The 16,323-nt window shown below is 39.2% G+C and overlaps 1 protein-coding gene and 1 non-coding gene across 2 annotated transcripts; one reads left to right on the plus strand and one right to left on the minus strand.

Annotated features, from left to right (window-relative positions):
* Positions 1–3,520: 3,520 nt before the first annotated feature.
* On the plus strand, positions 3,521–4,073 carry LOC122650850. Its single transcript, XM_043844223.1, has one exon. The coding sequence runs from the start codon at positions 3,594–3,596 to the stop codon at positions 4,071–4,073; it is 480 nt and encodes a 159-aa protein (XP_043700158.1). The 5' UTR covers positions 3,521–3,593.
* A 5,033-nt stretch (positions 4,074–9,106) lies between these two features.
* On the minus strand, positions 9,107–9,180 carry TRNAV-AAC. The gene has a single exon. It is a non-coding gene; the product is annotated as a tRNA-Val (tRNA).
* Between the last annotated feature and the right edge of the window lie 7,143 nt (positions 9,181–16,323).

A 16,323-nucleotide genomic window follows, 5' to 3' on the forward strand; every position in this document is an offset into this window, starting at 1 on the left:
ATGCCAGTAGGCAAAAAGCTTAATAGAAAAGTTAATTTTGAGGGTTTCACAGGCGATTACAAAACCCACTATGATCATCCATGAATTGGGAACCAATTGGGCAGGAGCAATACCATACCAGCCTAACAATTCAGCGATGAAAGAATGAATGGGAACCCTAAATCCCAAACAGAAGGTTGACTCATACAAAGAAACCTCCCCAAAAGAACTAGAGCACGCTGTCTCATTAGAGGAGGGAAACCTAAGCCTGATCGATTCTGGGATGTGGAAATAAGACCAGAGGTTCTCTAATTCCCCCTAATTCATTGTACTAACCGCGTCTCTCACTCCTTCAGGCAAAGCAGGATCTTTTCAAGACCCCATCTTCTCCTTACCTTTTTCTAGAGGGAGATGAATGATCAGAAGTCATTTTCAAGAGGAAAATCGAGAAGCCCAAGAAGAACCTAATGAAAACCCAAGAAATGCAAGGAAAGATGATGATAGAGAAGTGAGAACTTACTGATTGCAGACAAAATAAACTTGAAAGAGGAGAAATGCACCGCTGAGGAATCGAGTAGAAGAGACGATGACTTGACCCCTTATCATGTACTTTGCAACCCACGACACGCTTAGCAAAGGGAGAAACTAAAAGGTCCAAGCGATAAAGGAACCTTCAATGCCGCCAAAAAATCAACTGCTCCCAAGCTAAGACACAACACTTATCAGAATTCGCAAACACCTTGAAAGTTTGCGCAAAGGAAAATCGATGGTCCTAGTGAAAGCCCAGCTTAAAAAAAGCCTCTAGAAAGAAATTCTTGTGGGCGCGAACTTTGAAAAGAAACTTTTCGAAAATAATGACATGTGACTGAAATCACTCAACATTTGATCTCAGCCGAAGAAGGCCAAAAGATCTCAGCAAACGACCTACTCCCTTACCCCTATTCAGACTTAAGTTAGTGGGAGGCCTTTGATACGCATAAATATCATTCACCAATATGTGTCAGATACATGGCATAAAACATCTACACTTCACCAAGGATCCCCAAGACACCCAAGGATCCAGATTCATCCACTGCTCCACGAAGGACCCACAGTAAATCCAAAACATCCACATTGAGGCTTTCCATGCAAAGTATTTTCCAAGTGGGAAGCTAACTTGATGGCTAATTCGGGAAACTTTCACTAAGAAGATTCCCATTGAAGATCTACCTTTATTCTTTCCCGCAGAGAACCAATTTCCATAAGGAAGGCTTCCTAAACGGAACTCTCACAACTGCCCTATACAAGGTATAAGTACGTGGCGAAACCCATAGGTACAACTCGAATTCAGTACTGCCTATTCTTTACACTCTTGCTCTATCAATTCTAATCAATGTTGGTGAAGAAATTTAGGCATCGAAGAGTTCCCTTTGGTCTTCTTTTGTGTCTCTTGTTTCATCTCCATCTCTACAAGCCAGTGCAACGCCACATCAAGACAATCCCAATTTTTGCGGCAAAAAAATTCATTTAAGAAATTTAGTCTTAGCTTCTCGTGTGTCTCACTACCTGTCTTTTTAGAAAGATTGATTTTTAGACATGCGGGATGTGAGATCCATTTTATTTTAGTTTCAACACCCTATACCTATGCCACGTGTATGTTTAAGGCCAATTCTATCTAAACCATTTGTTCTAACTTAGAATTGGGAGAGTGTACGTGCACAAGATGTATAAAGATAGGAGAAATTTGATTGAATTAGACTCTAAAATTTGACACATGACCTTAGTTAGTAAGTTCGGGAACGACAATTGAACGGGAATGGATACATACGGCAATTAAACGGACTAGATAGTAATAATACTTTTCAAAAATCCGGCTTCATAAAATGCATACGGTAATAATACGATACGCATTTAATACGTGTATAATACAGCATAGATGGCAATAATACTTTTAAAAAAACGGGTATATATTCATTATATAACATGCATTCACCACCTAATAAACAAAATAATATCATGATTTTATGAACTAAAATAAACACAATAATATAATATCCTATATTACATCTCTAAGATTATCATTTAACATACCAAAATATCAATAAAGTAGTCTCTAAACCATAAAATATCAATATAATAGTCTATTACAGAGGATAGGTCCAAAGCTGCAAACATTTTTTTTGTTTGCAGAATGTGGACCTAGCCGTAGCGGTTAAAGGGGCATTCATGGGCCTGTGAATATACTTTTATGTGGGCGTGAGGCTATAATTAGAAGTGGAAATAGAAAAGGCTAGAAGGGAAGAAGGGGCAAAATTAAAGCAGACACAAGCAAAAGAGAGAGAGATAGAAAGAAAAGCCCAGATGTATTCAGTGCTGAATGTGGATTGTGGTGAGAATCAAAAAGGCTTTCCGTTTCTATTTTTCTATGGAGATGTAGTTGGAACTTGTGATTTTTCGTTTGATTAGCAAACAATAGGAAATAAAGATCCCGTTTATACTAATCACAGTAGAAGAACAACAGTGGAAGAAGAAATAAAGAAAGGGATACTAACCACAAAGGAGAAACGTCGCCGCTACCATCGCCGTCGAAGCTTTGACAATCGCAGGTGTTGAACGGAGATGGGGAGGATGATTGGAGATGGAGGGGGGCTGCTGTTGCCTGCTAGGGTTGGAGTGTTCGACGCAAATCGCAAAAGAGAAAGTGAAATCGTTTCTAAATTCTAATCTTTTGGGTTTTTTTTTTTTTTTTTTTTAAAACATTAGGGTTAAAACTCAAAAAATATAAACCGTATAATACCTAAAATATATGAGTATAATATTCGATCGATTAAAAAATGTGTTTTTTTATAAAAATACAGGAAAGTGCGGGGATGGGAATATTATTCGTTCAAAAGTTCAGATACGCATATAATACGCGTACTTACTAACTAAGCACATGACTAATCTAGATCATGATTTGAACAATCAATATCAGGTCAACCAGATCGGCCGATTCATATCAATATCAATAGAATCGATGGACGAATACAAACCAAGGGTAAAAAAGTAGATATGATTTTTAATGAAAATCAGGGATAAATTCGTCCAATTTCCAATACCTAATCTAGACAATATCATCTCTATATCCAACCGTCTGAATATGTATAATTGTACACATCATCTATTTACATAGTAAGGTAAAATAGGAGCCCTGTAAAAGTTGTAATATTTGGAAAAGTAATCGAACCTTGCAATGATTATAAATTAATCAATTAATTAATGGCCTATAAAAACAAGTAAAAAAATTAAAAAATAAGATCCAAAGTCCAAATCCCAAGAGCAAGAAGAAGAGCTCCATTTATAAAGCAAAGCAAAAAACTCATTTAGTTGTGTTCTCTGTCCCTCTCTCTCTTTCTCTGTCCCTCTCTCTTTCTCTCTCACAGACTCACTTGGAGGAGTAAAGAAGAGAGAAGGAATCCGTCCATCAATCCATGGAGAAGAAAACAACAAACGTCCTTTTCACTCTCAGAAGCAAACCCACCACCACCAACAACTAATTCTCCCAAACATTAACACCGGAGACCCAGGGAGGGACACATACGGAGAGATTCATTGGAAGCTTCGCTCAAAAAAAAACAAAAAACAAAAATCGGGAAATGGCGACATTGCAGAAATTCAAGCTTCTGGCAACACAGTGTGCAATCGCCGGAAGTCCAACACGAAGCCCAAGCAATAGCCCCGTCATCCATCTCCGCCGCCGTAAAACCCTACGAATGCTGCTCAGTCGCAGCAGCGGTAGTGGACGCCAATTGTTTCGTGGGGGGGAATCGCCGGATCGGCAAGGAGTCGTCCCCGATTCGAATCCGCCGGAGAAGAGCAAGGGATTGCTGAGTCACACCCTTAAGGATTTGTTCATCTCTTCCCCTCCGCCAAAAGGAATACAAGAAGACAATCTCAGCAAAGCCACGGAGAAGATCAGAGGCGGCGACTTGGAAGCGTTTCCCTCATCGATCATCAATCGTGAGGATGGTTCCGCGGCTCGGCGCTTCACTTTTGGATCGTATCGGTTCCGGTTATTGAGTAGAGCTTGGCGACCTGTGCTGATTGCTATTCCGGAGTCAAAAGAAACAGCCTAGCCGCCACAGTCACTCTCAGAACCTCAAAGGGAAGAGAAATTATTATTGCAGGGGTAATACGAGCTAATTTACGTTATTTTTATTTCTCTCTCCTTCACTGCTCTGCTCTACTCTACTCTGTGCTTTGTGCTGTGAAGTGTAATTTGGTTGGATTGAGGGATGGAGAAGATAGTTCAGAAGCGAAAAAGCGGAGAAATTGAAGATCTGGCATCGAATTTCTATCTCAAAACCTTCGTTTTTTTTTTCCCCTTTATTTTTTAGGAAGAATTTGTGGGATTTTGTTTTGGAATTTGGAGGCAAAGCCCAATTACACATTGGGGCCAAATTGGCTGGGAAGTGGGTAACTGTGGAAGGAGCACTGGTAGTCTGGTGTGATGCTTTCAAAATCATGTACACAGTGATTTGATGCATTTTGGAATTATTTTGAACTTTCCGAGAGAAAGAGAGAGAGAGAGATATCTTTGGTATTTGGAAGTGGGCAATATATAATCATCAAAAGCAGAGAAGACCAAGCGAGGGAGAGCGGCTGACAGTGGGAGACAGTGGCCCCTTTCTTTTGAGAAAAGAAAACAAAGAAAATAAGAAAAAGGCTTATCTCTAGCATTTTCTTTTGTGCACACTCTCTGATTACTCTCTGATTTAATCATTTTTCTTGTTTTCTCTGTTTATTCTTCATTCATTGATTGAGAGAGAGAGAGAGAGAGAGAGAGAGAAATATGAGATCAATTATGAAGGTTTCAAATTATGGCATCACATAACGGTAATGGTATTGATTTCGGTCAATATTGATACGGTTCTCGAGTCCAACAATTTTGCCTACGATTTTTGAATAAAAAATTTGAGATAAAGAATGGTCACGATTTTTTTTTTTATTGATGAAAAGAAAGAATGGTCACTACTCACTAAGGCCTATCCGTGTCTGTCGAAAAATTATCCTATGAGGTTATCTGCCCAGGATAGTTTTCTAGTGCCCCTAATAAGAGGGGTGGATTCCAATCGGGTAGTGTCTTTAAATTGGGGTAAGGTGGTCATTTCCGTTCCTTATAAGAGGAACAAACTGTACTAAACAGGGAACCTCAGAGGATAAAGATCTCAATCCTAGACAGGTCTTCGTATACCAAAAAGATCTTATCCAGCACCTTGCCCGGGCTGCATGTGCAGCATCGGACAGAGTGAGGCATGAAAAGACCGCCTCACCCCTACTCGGGCAAGACGCTCGGATAGGGGTGAGGCGATCTTTTCACCCCTCAATCTGTCCAACGTTGCATGTGCAGCCCGAGTAGGGTGCTGGACAGGAGCCAAGTCCCTCGGTATACTATGCTGTGGGATAGAGAACTCAATCCCAATAAATTATTTTTTAACCATTTTGCTTTTGATATGTATGGTTCAACCGATTCCTTATTGGTTAAAACATAATATCAGCATCAATTGATACTCTCTCATCCGATATCGATACTTAGAAATCATGCATGATATAGGATGCTCTGTAATTTATAAAGTATTTCATATAAAGTTTAACTGTTATATTCACTAGGAAATTCAACACACTTGAGCTCGCTACCCCATGGTTTTAGAAATCGATATCCGATTAATCAAATCAATCGATTCATCAGATTATTGGTGGGGGTCGATATCAATTCATAATCGTTCCCATATTGATAGATCGATATAAAATAAGGATAAAATGAATTTTTTTTTAAAAAAGATCAATTTTTAAATCAAACCAATGGTAAATCCATTCCATACGGATCGATCTGGATCGACTGATAATGATGCCGACTACTACATCCCCGACTTCTATATCCCTGCCCCAGCCACAAGTTCAATCTTTGGTCTTAAAGTACTCCAATGATTTCAAAGGTTCTATTTGTACCGACCTAAGAAAAAGTTAAAGCAAAAAAGCAAAGGGAGAGGAGAGAAGATCCTTATGGGAATAAGCACCAATGATTATTGGAGAACCATAAAACATGTAACATGTATTTTGATCGTAAAGATCCTCTCGTGTGTTAGGAGTTGGGTAGAATTTATTTTTTAAAAAGGATAAATTACACATCACTCCTGATTTTCAAACAAAACTCAAATCATCCCGTAATTTTTTAAAATACTTAAATCACTCCCAGTATTAGACCTCAATATGACAAATTAGTCCCTACTGTTAAGTACTTTGATTTCTAGTGTTAAAGCTTTATATTAACTCTCTGGATTAGTTTTATACAATGCAAAGAACAAACCTTGTCTATGAATTGTAGAATCCCTAAGCAGCTATACAGCTTAGATGTTGGAGTGATGTGAAATCTACTTGTTAAGTTTGCTTTTAAGGAAGTTGGGACATTTGGGCTGTAGTGAGCCTGAGGTTTAGAAACATTTATGCATTATCCCGAATATCGACAATAGGTGCTAAGAACCTCCATAAAAGCCCTCACTTCGCCCCTAGAAGCCTAGCCAAATAAAAAGAGGTCATCTACAAATGCCAAATGTGATATTCTTTCACCATTCCGAGAAATTTTTAGACCTTGAATTTTCCCTTGAAGCATCGCATCCTACAAGTGTGATGTAAGAACCCCTACACATAATACAAACAAGTAGGGAAACAAGGGATCACCTTGTCTAAGTCCTCTCTTGGGAGAGAGGTAATCCAAGGGGGATCCATTCAATAATACCGAGAGTTGGGCGGAGTCGATGCACCACATAATGAGCTTGATCCAGTGATCCTTTTTTTTTTTTTTTTTGGTAATAGATCTAGTGATCATTAAATCCATAATGATGTATTGCACTTCTCAGAAAGGACCATTCAACTCTGTTATACCTCACTTATGTCCAACTTCACACACATCCACCGCATCCTACCCTTCCTTTTTTTTTTTTTTTTACATGGTGCAGAATTTCATGGGCTATCAATATATTATCCTGAATATGACGGCCCTTGATAAAACCGTTTTGATTAAAGGATATTAATTTATGAAATAGAGGACGTACTTGATTAACCAGAATGCGTGAAATAATCTCGTAGCAGAAATTGCACAAACTAATTGGTCTGAAATCTCCGATGACATTACGTACCTCAACCATTGGGATTAGTGCAATAAATGTGTGATTGAATTTATGTGAGAATATCCCCCCGTCAAAGAACTAATCAACTACAGAGACCACATCACTCCCCTATCACCTCCAATCCAATATATAAATTGAAATATTTTTCAAGGGATTTTTTTTTAACTCTAATACCACTTGTTTGGCTCGATGAAATTTATAATTCACCTCTTTGTTTTTTTTTTATGTAAATATCAGTGTGGTCCTCTCATCTAAGGAAGAGACCTAACAATATGGGCGTGATAAGTTGGTCCATATTCATTTGAGGAAGTTTGTTTGGAGGCAGGTCCGTGTGATTAATTGGTTCATATCCATTTGAGGAAGTTTGTTTGGAGATAGGTCCCTTGTGTTCATCCTCAAGCATCACTCCCACTCCTTTCCTGTGTTGGACCGGCAAAGCACAGAAACAGAGCACTGAAGGAAGAAAAAACAAAAAAAAAACAAAAAGATATTCATAACAGATTAAAACAAAATTAATTTCTAAAGCAATACTTTTTTATCTAACCATAACTTTTTTCACGAAAATATAAAACAAGTTACAAATTTTTGGCCTTAATCCAAACATTAACACCCTAATCTCACTGTAGCATGTCCCAAATCGTACCAGTCCATGTACTGGCAAGAATTGGTTTGGACCTAGGTTAGCTCAGCTGAATTATTTTCAACCCTATTGTGATTATATTCAAGGCAAATGCTTATTGTCGCTGAATCCTTGATTTTGCCACATGAGAAATTGACCGTTGGATAGTTAAGGAATGAATTGGATTCTCAATCCATGTGTCAAATTTCAGTCTCAAATTGAATCACTAATCTTTACAAGTAATGGAATAAACTCCCATAGATGTCCATGTAACCCCTAAATAGTCAATGCACCCTCTTATAGTCCTAAAATTTTTTAATGGCACATGTTACCACATGACAACTCCAATTGGATTTAAATTTGATATATCAACACAGGACCTTGGGATCTATCCATCCACAAATTTTCAGCTCCTTCGAAACGCCCAAGTGACAGTTTCCATAGGAGACAACGCCTTTAAATTCAATTACGGACGATTTGTAATAAAATTTGAATGTTCAACTCCAGCCTCCACCAACAGTGTAATTTTTCAGAAACTCTTTGGCACCCAATTTGCTTCTTCATAATTTTGGCTAGCAACAAAGGAAGAAGGTACTTTGCCAGAAGGTTCAACTATATAGAATCAAATATGGGATCAGCCTCTACAGATTCCACAATCAGATCAAATTACGAAATCAATCAGAACCCCATAAATTGAAAAGAAGAAGCTAAGATTTTATAGAGTTTTTGATAGCACAACCTTAGAGATATGCTACAACAAGGTTTGTCTCATTGATCTTATCAAAAAAATAAAAAATAAAAAGGTAAATCTCATTGATTGTCTACTATTTTACTGACTAAAAAATGAAAACAGTAACCAAAAATAAAGACCAAACATGAATAATAGACAATTCAAAAAAGAGTTGCAGGAATCCACTAGAATCAGGCAATTTAACCGGTTATGATTCTTCAAGCCATGCTTCACCATCAATGTTTTTATACCTATTTAGGTTACAGCAGGTTGGATTTAAGCTCATTCAAACAGGCCCAAGCCATTACAGAAGTAACAATGCCCTTCTGGTTAAAAAAACATAAAAAAGGAACTGGGCTCATGCCTTGGCCCAATCCGAGCTCTCTAAAAAAAATCGGATCGTTTCATCCAATCCCCTCATTTGGCTCGGTTGATTCTGGACGAAATCGATTAAAAATAATAAAAAGGGCACTGTTCTCTATGTCGTAGCGCAGTCTGACACATGGGGTAGATGTAATGACCACCCTGCCCCTGTTCTCTATGTCGTAGCGCAGTCTGACACATGGGATAGGCGTAATGACCACCCTGCCCTGCACTGCAGCAGAGAACATTCTCCCAAAAGGTAAATTGGCATGGCGTCGCCCGGACTTGAACCGGAGACCTTCAGTGTGTTAGACTGACGTGATAACCAACTACACCACGACACCAGTTGATGGATTGGATGCTTACCTTCAATTTATGTTTTGTAAGTTGAATTGGTGAACTGCCCTGTACTTCTCAACTTTAAGATCCCGAAAAGTTTATGGTTCCTCTGTAAATAATACTTCTAATGTTGGTTTTTTGAAGGAAGAAATCTGAATACCAAAGAAATTATCTTTGTCACAATCCTTTTGTTGAGCTTCATCTGCCTCCTGATCTTTGACTTCTGGGCTTACTTCCTCTGTTCCTCGCTTGCGTGAAAGATAGCAGAGCGGTAGTGTGTATCAACTCCAAAGCCCTAAGGAGCCACCCATTTACAAAGAAAAAAATTGGAGAAAACACAAACCTAAGAACAAATCAGCAAAGAGAAATAAAGTATCAGATATTCTTTGTTGGTGGAATCATGGATTTTTCAGAACGCATCACAGAGGGATTGGTAATATGTCTTACGCGTTGAGCCTCAGTGTGGCCTGTAATTTCTTCAAGAACCTGCAAATCATTAATCGAGAAACACTATCAAAGAAATAAAAATTTGAGCGAAGAATGGAAGGAGTTCGAAATGGGCTTCTCAGTTTTCAGATTTTTCACCTCTGAATACGAAGGTTTCCAAAGGGTTCCTCCACAATATCGAGTGACCTATTTTTCAACTCCGTTTATGCGCCCAAAGGCTGCTTCAATTCCCCAAAATCACCTACAAGAACAACTGCTTCACCGACAAAATTCCGATGGAATAGTAGCCGTGGATTTTGTTTCAGACGGAGGATACTCAGGCTTCAGATGAATGGGCTCAAAATGGCTGAAAGTGAAGTAGAATGCTTATGGTCTCTGGTAGATGCTGTTCCATTCTATATTTCTGTGAGCAGATCTACGTGGCTTTACTACTAATAACAAGTGGTTTTGGAAGACGAAAAAACCACTTGTTATGCCAAGTGGTACTGGAATAGTTTATTGCCGACCGAGGTGGGGTTCTTTACATGGCAGCTTATGAATGGAGGGATCCCGTTGGCTGAGGAATTGATGAGACTAGGGGTTCCTATGACTTCTAAATGCAACTGTTGCGGCGAGCCCTGGAGGGAAACCACAAACCACATTTTACTGTATGGCGGCACGACATTTAAAGTGTGGGCTTATTTTGGTAGATTACTTGATGTAGAGATCCTCCCATCGCAAAATACTAGGAGTAGGCTGTCCTTCTGGCACTCAAAGGCCTCATCGTGGAGAACGTGTCATTTCATCATCGGCTTAGTTCCATCACTGATAGTTTGGGAGTTGTGGAAAGAAAAGAACAAGAGGAGGCATGGAGAGGAAAGAAGGGTTGCATCGATGATTATTGCAAAGGTGAGATTATGGCTGCATGAGTTTACCTACCCAACTAGTCTTGGTAAGGACCTCTCCTTGAAGGACGGTTTAATCCTTCAAATGCTTAATATTAAACCTTCCGTCCGACGACATAAAATGCCCATTCCGGTGTACTGGTGCCCCCCCCCCCCTTGAACTGGGTGAAGTTAAATATAGACGGGGCGAGCAAGGGTAATCTAGGGCCTAGTGGAGGTGGGGGAATCGTGCGGGAAGCCAATGGAAAGTTGCTGTTTGCTTTCTCCAACTTTTACAGGGTCAGTTCTATTGCAGTGGCGGAATTGAGGGCCCTACGAGATGGCCTTAGATTATGTGTTGAAATGGGCCTTGCTGGCTACCAAGTCAGCTCTGACTCTGCAACCACGGTGCAGTTTGTCACTCACAAAGCTTGTAGCTTGTGGAACTGTTGGTTCCTCTTCCAAGATGTCATGGATTTGGTTGATGCCCTAGGGGTTAATATTTGCTTCACTTATAGGGAGAGTAATAGAGCAGCAGATTTATTGGCAAATTTGGCATGCTCAAGGACTGAAAACACTGTGTTCCGCTCGGGGGATGTTATTCCGCAAGAATTCCAGAGGATCATGAGGGAGGATAAAGCGGGACTCCCTGTGTTACGGCTGTAGGTAAAAGCTCACTTGTTTCTTGCTGGAGGGGTTTGCAGGTTTTGAAGGTTAAGTGAGAGTTGAGAGAGTGTTCTCCTTTGGGCAGGGGTAAGGCGGGTTATGTCCCCCCCCTTTGTAATTCTTTCTATTGTTTATCCTTAATAAAATTTTAGAGGCTACCCCGGGTCCCAGGTGAAGTTCAGGTTAAAAAATAAAAAATAAAAAAGATGAAAAAACCGGTGTTGAGCTGTTCAAAGTAAAGTTATGCTATGATTCTTGAAACTTTGACGTACAAACTCAGAACACTTCGTCTGTCTTCATCAACCATATTTAGTAATCAATAATTTAAAGCGATTATCGGAGGTAGAAAATACTTTCTCTGTTTTTCACTGTGGTTGGCCTTGAGCTTCTGAAGTTATTTTCTTCACCCCTATCCATATGGACTTTAGGGTCAAAAATCCATATATTTTGATGAAAGAAGGGCCTACCTAGTGCACAAGGCTCCCACCATAATCGGGTCAGGGAAAGGTCATAATGTACGCAGTCTTATCCTTGCTTCGCAAAGAGGGTATTTTCAGAGACTCAAATCTGTGAACACTTGGTCACAATGGAGCAACCTAACCTTTGCACCAAGGTCCACCCTAAAAAATATTACACATTTCTTTTAAAATTTCAAACAAATATTTATATTTCACATGGATCTTGCTAACTATTGGGTATAGACTCGACAAGCTTATCATGCCTTATAATTAATTTTCCATTGAAAAGGATTTTTTGATTGGTTGTACTACATAATGTATAAAAATCATTCATTCATACATCCATAGCACTGCAATCAATTCAATTTATGCAATGATAACTACCTGCTCTGAGTTACCGGTAGAGTGCAAGCTCCTAAGAGGTCACGACTTAGAGATAGGAATGTAAACGAATCGGATTCGGCTCGGATAGTGTTATATCTGTATCCGCATCCGATTAGCTTTCAGATGAATTCAGATAATGCTAAACGGATACAGACATAAATATGGATCGGATATTTTATCCGTTTACATATAAATATAGCTTTTCGAATAGCTATAGCCTATCTGTATCCGTATCCGTTTAGCTTTCTGACAGTTTCAGATAGTGCTAAACGAATACTAACACAGATACGAAAATGAATTTCGACTATTCATTTACACTCGTACTTAAAGAGGAAAGTATCTTTTTGATGGGTGTCAAAGTGTACTATAATTATTACCCAAAAAAAAAAAGTGTACTATAAGAGATCCACGTATTAACGATGAGAGAGAGAGAGAGAGAGAGAAGATATGTGAGAGGGTGGTTTCATATGGGATACGTGAATACTTGTTTTCCTATAATTTTAATTGTTTTCTAGAAACACACTTTGATAAATTAGAACCAATAAAAATTGAATTGAGCTAGAACTGGACTCAATATAGCAATGATGAAGGAAATTTTCCATTCCTAACAATTATTTTTATCACAAGGGGGACTGATTTGATTTCTATCAAACAAAAAAAAGGACTGATTTGATCATTGTAACAACTGGGTAATAGTATATTTCCTACATAATTCCAAATTTAGTGTCTCCACTTAATTCTAAGTTGAATAACTGAGGTTGTTTTAGTTTGATTTCTATTTTAATTTCATGGGGCGATTTTAATTTAAAAAATTATTTGGTTTGATTTTTACACTCTATTTCAATGAAATAGAAATCAAATGATTAGAAATTCTGAAATAGATGAGAAGCCTTTTTAATTTTGAAATTAAAATTACATTCATCCTGTTTGCCTCTGCTCTATAATGAGCACGTGTGGTACACAATGATTCTTTTGATGGGCAAAAAAGTACTTTCTTGTTCTTTCTTCTCCGTCTTCGTCTTATCTTCTGTTTCTCTGTGGTTCAATAGATGACGTTGGAATTTAATTGATACCTTGATTAACTTATTTACCCATATTTTGAGGACCATATGATTAGGATTTTTTTTCTACCGTTGATCAAAACTAATAAACCTAAGAAGCGAGAGAAAAAAGATAAATTGTTTATTCTATTACTCTTAATTTGTTAAGGACCGTTTAGAATTAAATATGCCCACAGCCCGGTTAAGACCTGATTACACTAGCCCCATTGTCAGCGGAAACCTGACCTAGCCCGACCAGGCCCAACCTGAAGACTTAAACGGACAGTTACGGTGCAGGCTTTAAGCACCATGAGGTCTGGCTAGACCCAATCGAATCCGACTAAACCCGACCGATTGACACCCCTACCTACAACGCAAAGTACTTACTGAGAGCAACAAAGCAAAAAAAAATCTCTTTGTACGCACTCCCGTGCTCGGGGCCCTCCCTCATGTTCCTTTGCCACGCCATGAAATCCCTGCCGACAGAGACCATTTGGAATCCATGATGCCTGAGTCTAGCCTATTGTTGGCCTTCCTTGCTGGGCTTGTCTCACGCACTTGAGGCCATTTTGTCACCATTAGCCATGGCCATGCTGGCCCCTTAGCTGGGAAATGGCCACACATGGCCTCCTTATGGCCCTTGGCGGCTTGGACCCTCGCAGTGATGCCAGATTTTAATGTCTTGGCCGAATACTTGCTGGCTATATGGCCTTATCCTCACTATGCAGATCGTCTACGGCCCAGCTGCCTGTAGCAGTCTGTGTGTCGTAGACTGGGTCGTGCGCATAATGACCGCCTTATTCCTTGCCCAGCGTCTTGCCCAAACGGGGATAAGGTGGTCATTGCACGTGAGGATAACATCAACTGTTGTAATGCCACATCATTCTCTGCTGCCACCTCAGCATCAAACAAAACATGCAAAACCATGTCATGCGTGAATCCCCTTGATAACCATCATTCACATCACGCACTTCAGAATTATCACATGCATTCCATCAATCCACATGCATACTTTCATGCCATCAACAACACCAAAATGTAAACACATAATCAACATGTTGTATTATGCTGAAAAATAGCTGAACATATTACCAACCTTCTATACTAAGGGTGTCAAACGGTACGGTTTTGATTATATGATGCGATTTTGGTTCGGTACACATTTTGCAAGGTATAAATCAAAATCGCATCAGATAAGAATCATTCAAAATCAGAATCGTTTTATATGCGGTACGATTTTAGCAGTTTCTATTCGATTTTCATTATCCAGTTTACATGCAGTTTGTAATACCGATTTCACCTTTGTACCCTTTAATTTTATTTTCCATATCCTTGTTATATGTGATAAATTACAATTTTCATACACATCTATTTTTAGGCAAAGTTCACTTAGACATGCTAGTTCAATGATAATTTTAAGTGATTACTCAAGCCGCAAAGTACCACAAGGGAAACCTACTTAAGGACATCACCAATCCATACCCCACTCAATTCATTAACAAAGTCCACTAAGACATGCTCATACTAAAACCTTCCGTCCCTTAATGAATCTGACACTCAAATTGGAATTCAAAAAAATCTCAGTAAGGAGTCTTAATATTTTAGAGTGCTTTACCTATTCTTAAACAAATTAGAATATTCCTAATTTCGGTTTCTACCCGGTTTCTATTCGGTTAACTGATGATTTTTCGGTTTTGAATCGAATCGAACCGAACCGGTAATGGAACTTGTGAAATTAGAATCGCGTTGTGTAGTTCGGTTCGATCGTAAATGGTCGATTCCGGTTCCGACAATCAGTTTCGGTTCCATTTTGACACCCTTATTTATACACATCATCATTCATACTAGAATTTGTTCAAAATTATTGAAATACCCTTAAACTATAAAACATTGCCAAATAAACTTGTATGACCTTGAACACTTCTCTAACACATCAAAAAACCAAACTGAAACTCTTTGTACTCATCAAATACATAGAGAATCATATTAGAACATGTATATAGTTACCAATATGCCCCTGTGCATCCAAAACACAGTCAAATGATCTCAAACATCGGAGATGCACACCGAACACCTCAACTATTGTATTGTTTCCAACAATGACTACACATAAGAGTCCCAAATGCCCAATACATTCTATATCCCTTCTTAGAACAAAAAGGAGCAAATATTTGATTTGTATCCACTTTCCTTGGATTGGGACGTATAAATTGAGAATCCAATGTTCAATTCATTTTGATGAGATAGATAGATTGTCTCTAATTAGTCGGACTCAATCCTCTCTAGGGCATCAGTGTATCCAACACGCATCTAATGACTGGGCAACACTTGGGGTGCACGTCTAATGTTGCCCAATCGTTGGATGCGCATTGAGCACGCTGGCGCTAGAGAGGACCTGCGTCCCAACTAGTCATAAATAGGTTACACAAAATCAGAGGGAGATTCCATCCTACACAACATCGTGTAGATCCTTTCCCAACAATATAGTAGCACCACTGATATTGGTTCTCTAGACCATTTAGACTCTAAATTATGATCTTTTGGTCATAGTCATTGACTAATTGGTGGAATAAATATAAATTCCACAACATTCCTCCCAACTAGCATGGTTAGATCTACATATCAGTTCCAAAAACTACCCATATTTAATACTTTCACTACCGCAGGCTCACATGCATGCATAATTGAAATTTCCAGGACCAAGCCTGTCTCTCTCTCTTCCTCTCGTCCATATGTGGTCCTACCTTTTTTTTTGTTTGGTAAAACATATGTGGTCCTACTAAAGCTAGCCAGACAAGCTCTGTTTCAGTTTCCTCTCTCTTTTCTTTTCCTTGGAGCAAAATTGAACAGATGGGTTCACGTTAGGCACTTTTAAATTGACCATTCTTTGTTCTGATGGGCTCTATGTACCCTGAGAAGTGCCCCAGGCCTACCAGTAGCAGTAGCAGGGGGGTGCAGGAGTGCAGGAGTGCACAGGAGCAGCAGGACGACCACGATCACCGGAAATATTATAATTGTCATGTTCCCTGATGCGTACTGCGCACGGAGCTCATATGATTATGATTACAGAGCCAAAAAAAAAAAACACATGGGGAATACGACACGTGGCACATTTTCCGTCAAAACTGTAAATCCACTTGGTCATGAAATTGAGGTAATGAGTCCAAACCGTGGACGCGCGAAGCCATAGTGAAGGCTCTTCACTGCCTCATTTCTCGTCTGATCCGCGCTCCGCACCTCCCAAACCGTAGTATTGAGGCATCAGCGCTTCTGAGCAGATACGGAGCGCG

Source organism: Telopea speciosissima, chromosome 2, assembly GCF_018873765.1.
Source record: "Telopea speciosissima isolate NSW1024214 ecotype Mountain lineage chromosome 2, Tspe_v1, whole genome shotgun sequence".
NCBI classification, from domain to species: domain Eukaryota; kingdom Viridiplantae; phylum Streptophyta; class Magnoliopsida; order Proteales; family Proteaceae; genus Telopea; species Telopea speciosissima.

What these genes read in the sequence shown, in the direction of transcription:
- LOC122650850 (XM_043844223.1), top strand. Translation starts at nt 3,594, where the DNA reads ATGGCGACATTGCAGAAATTCAAGCTTCTGGCAACACAGTGTGCAATC.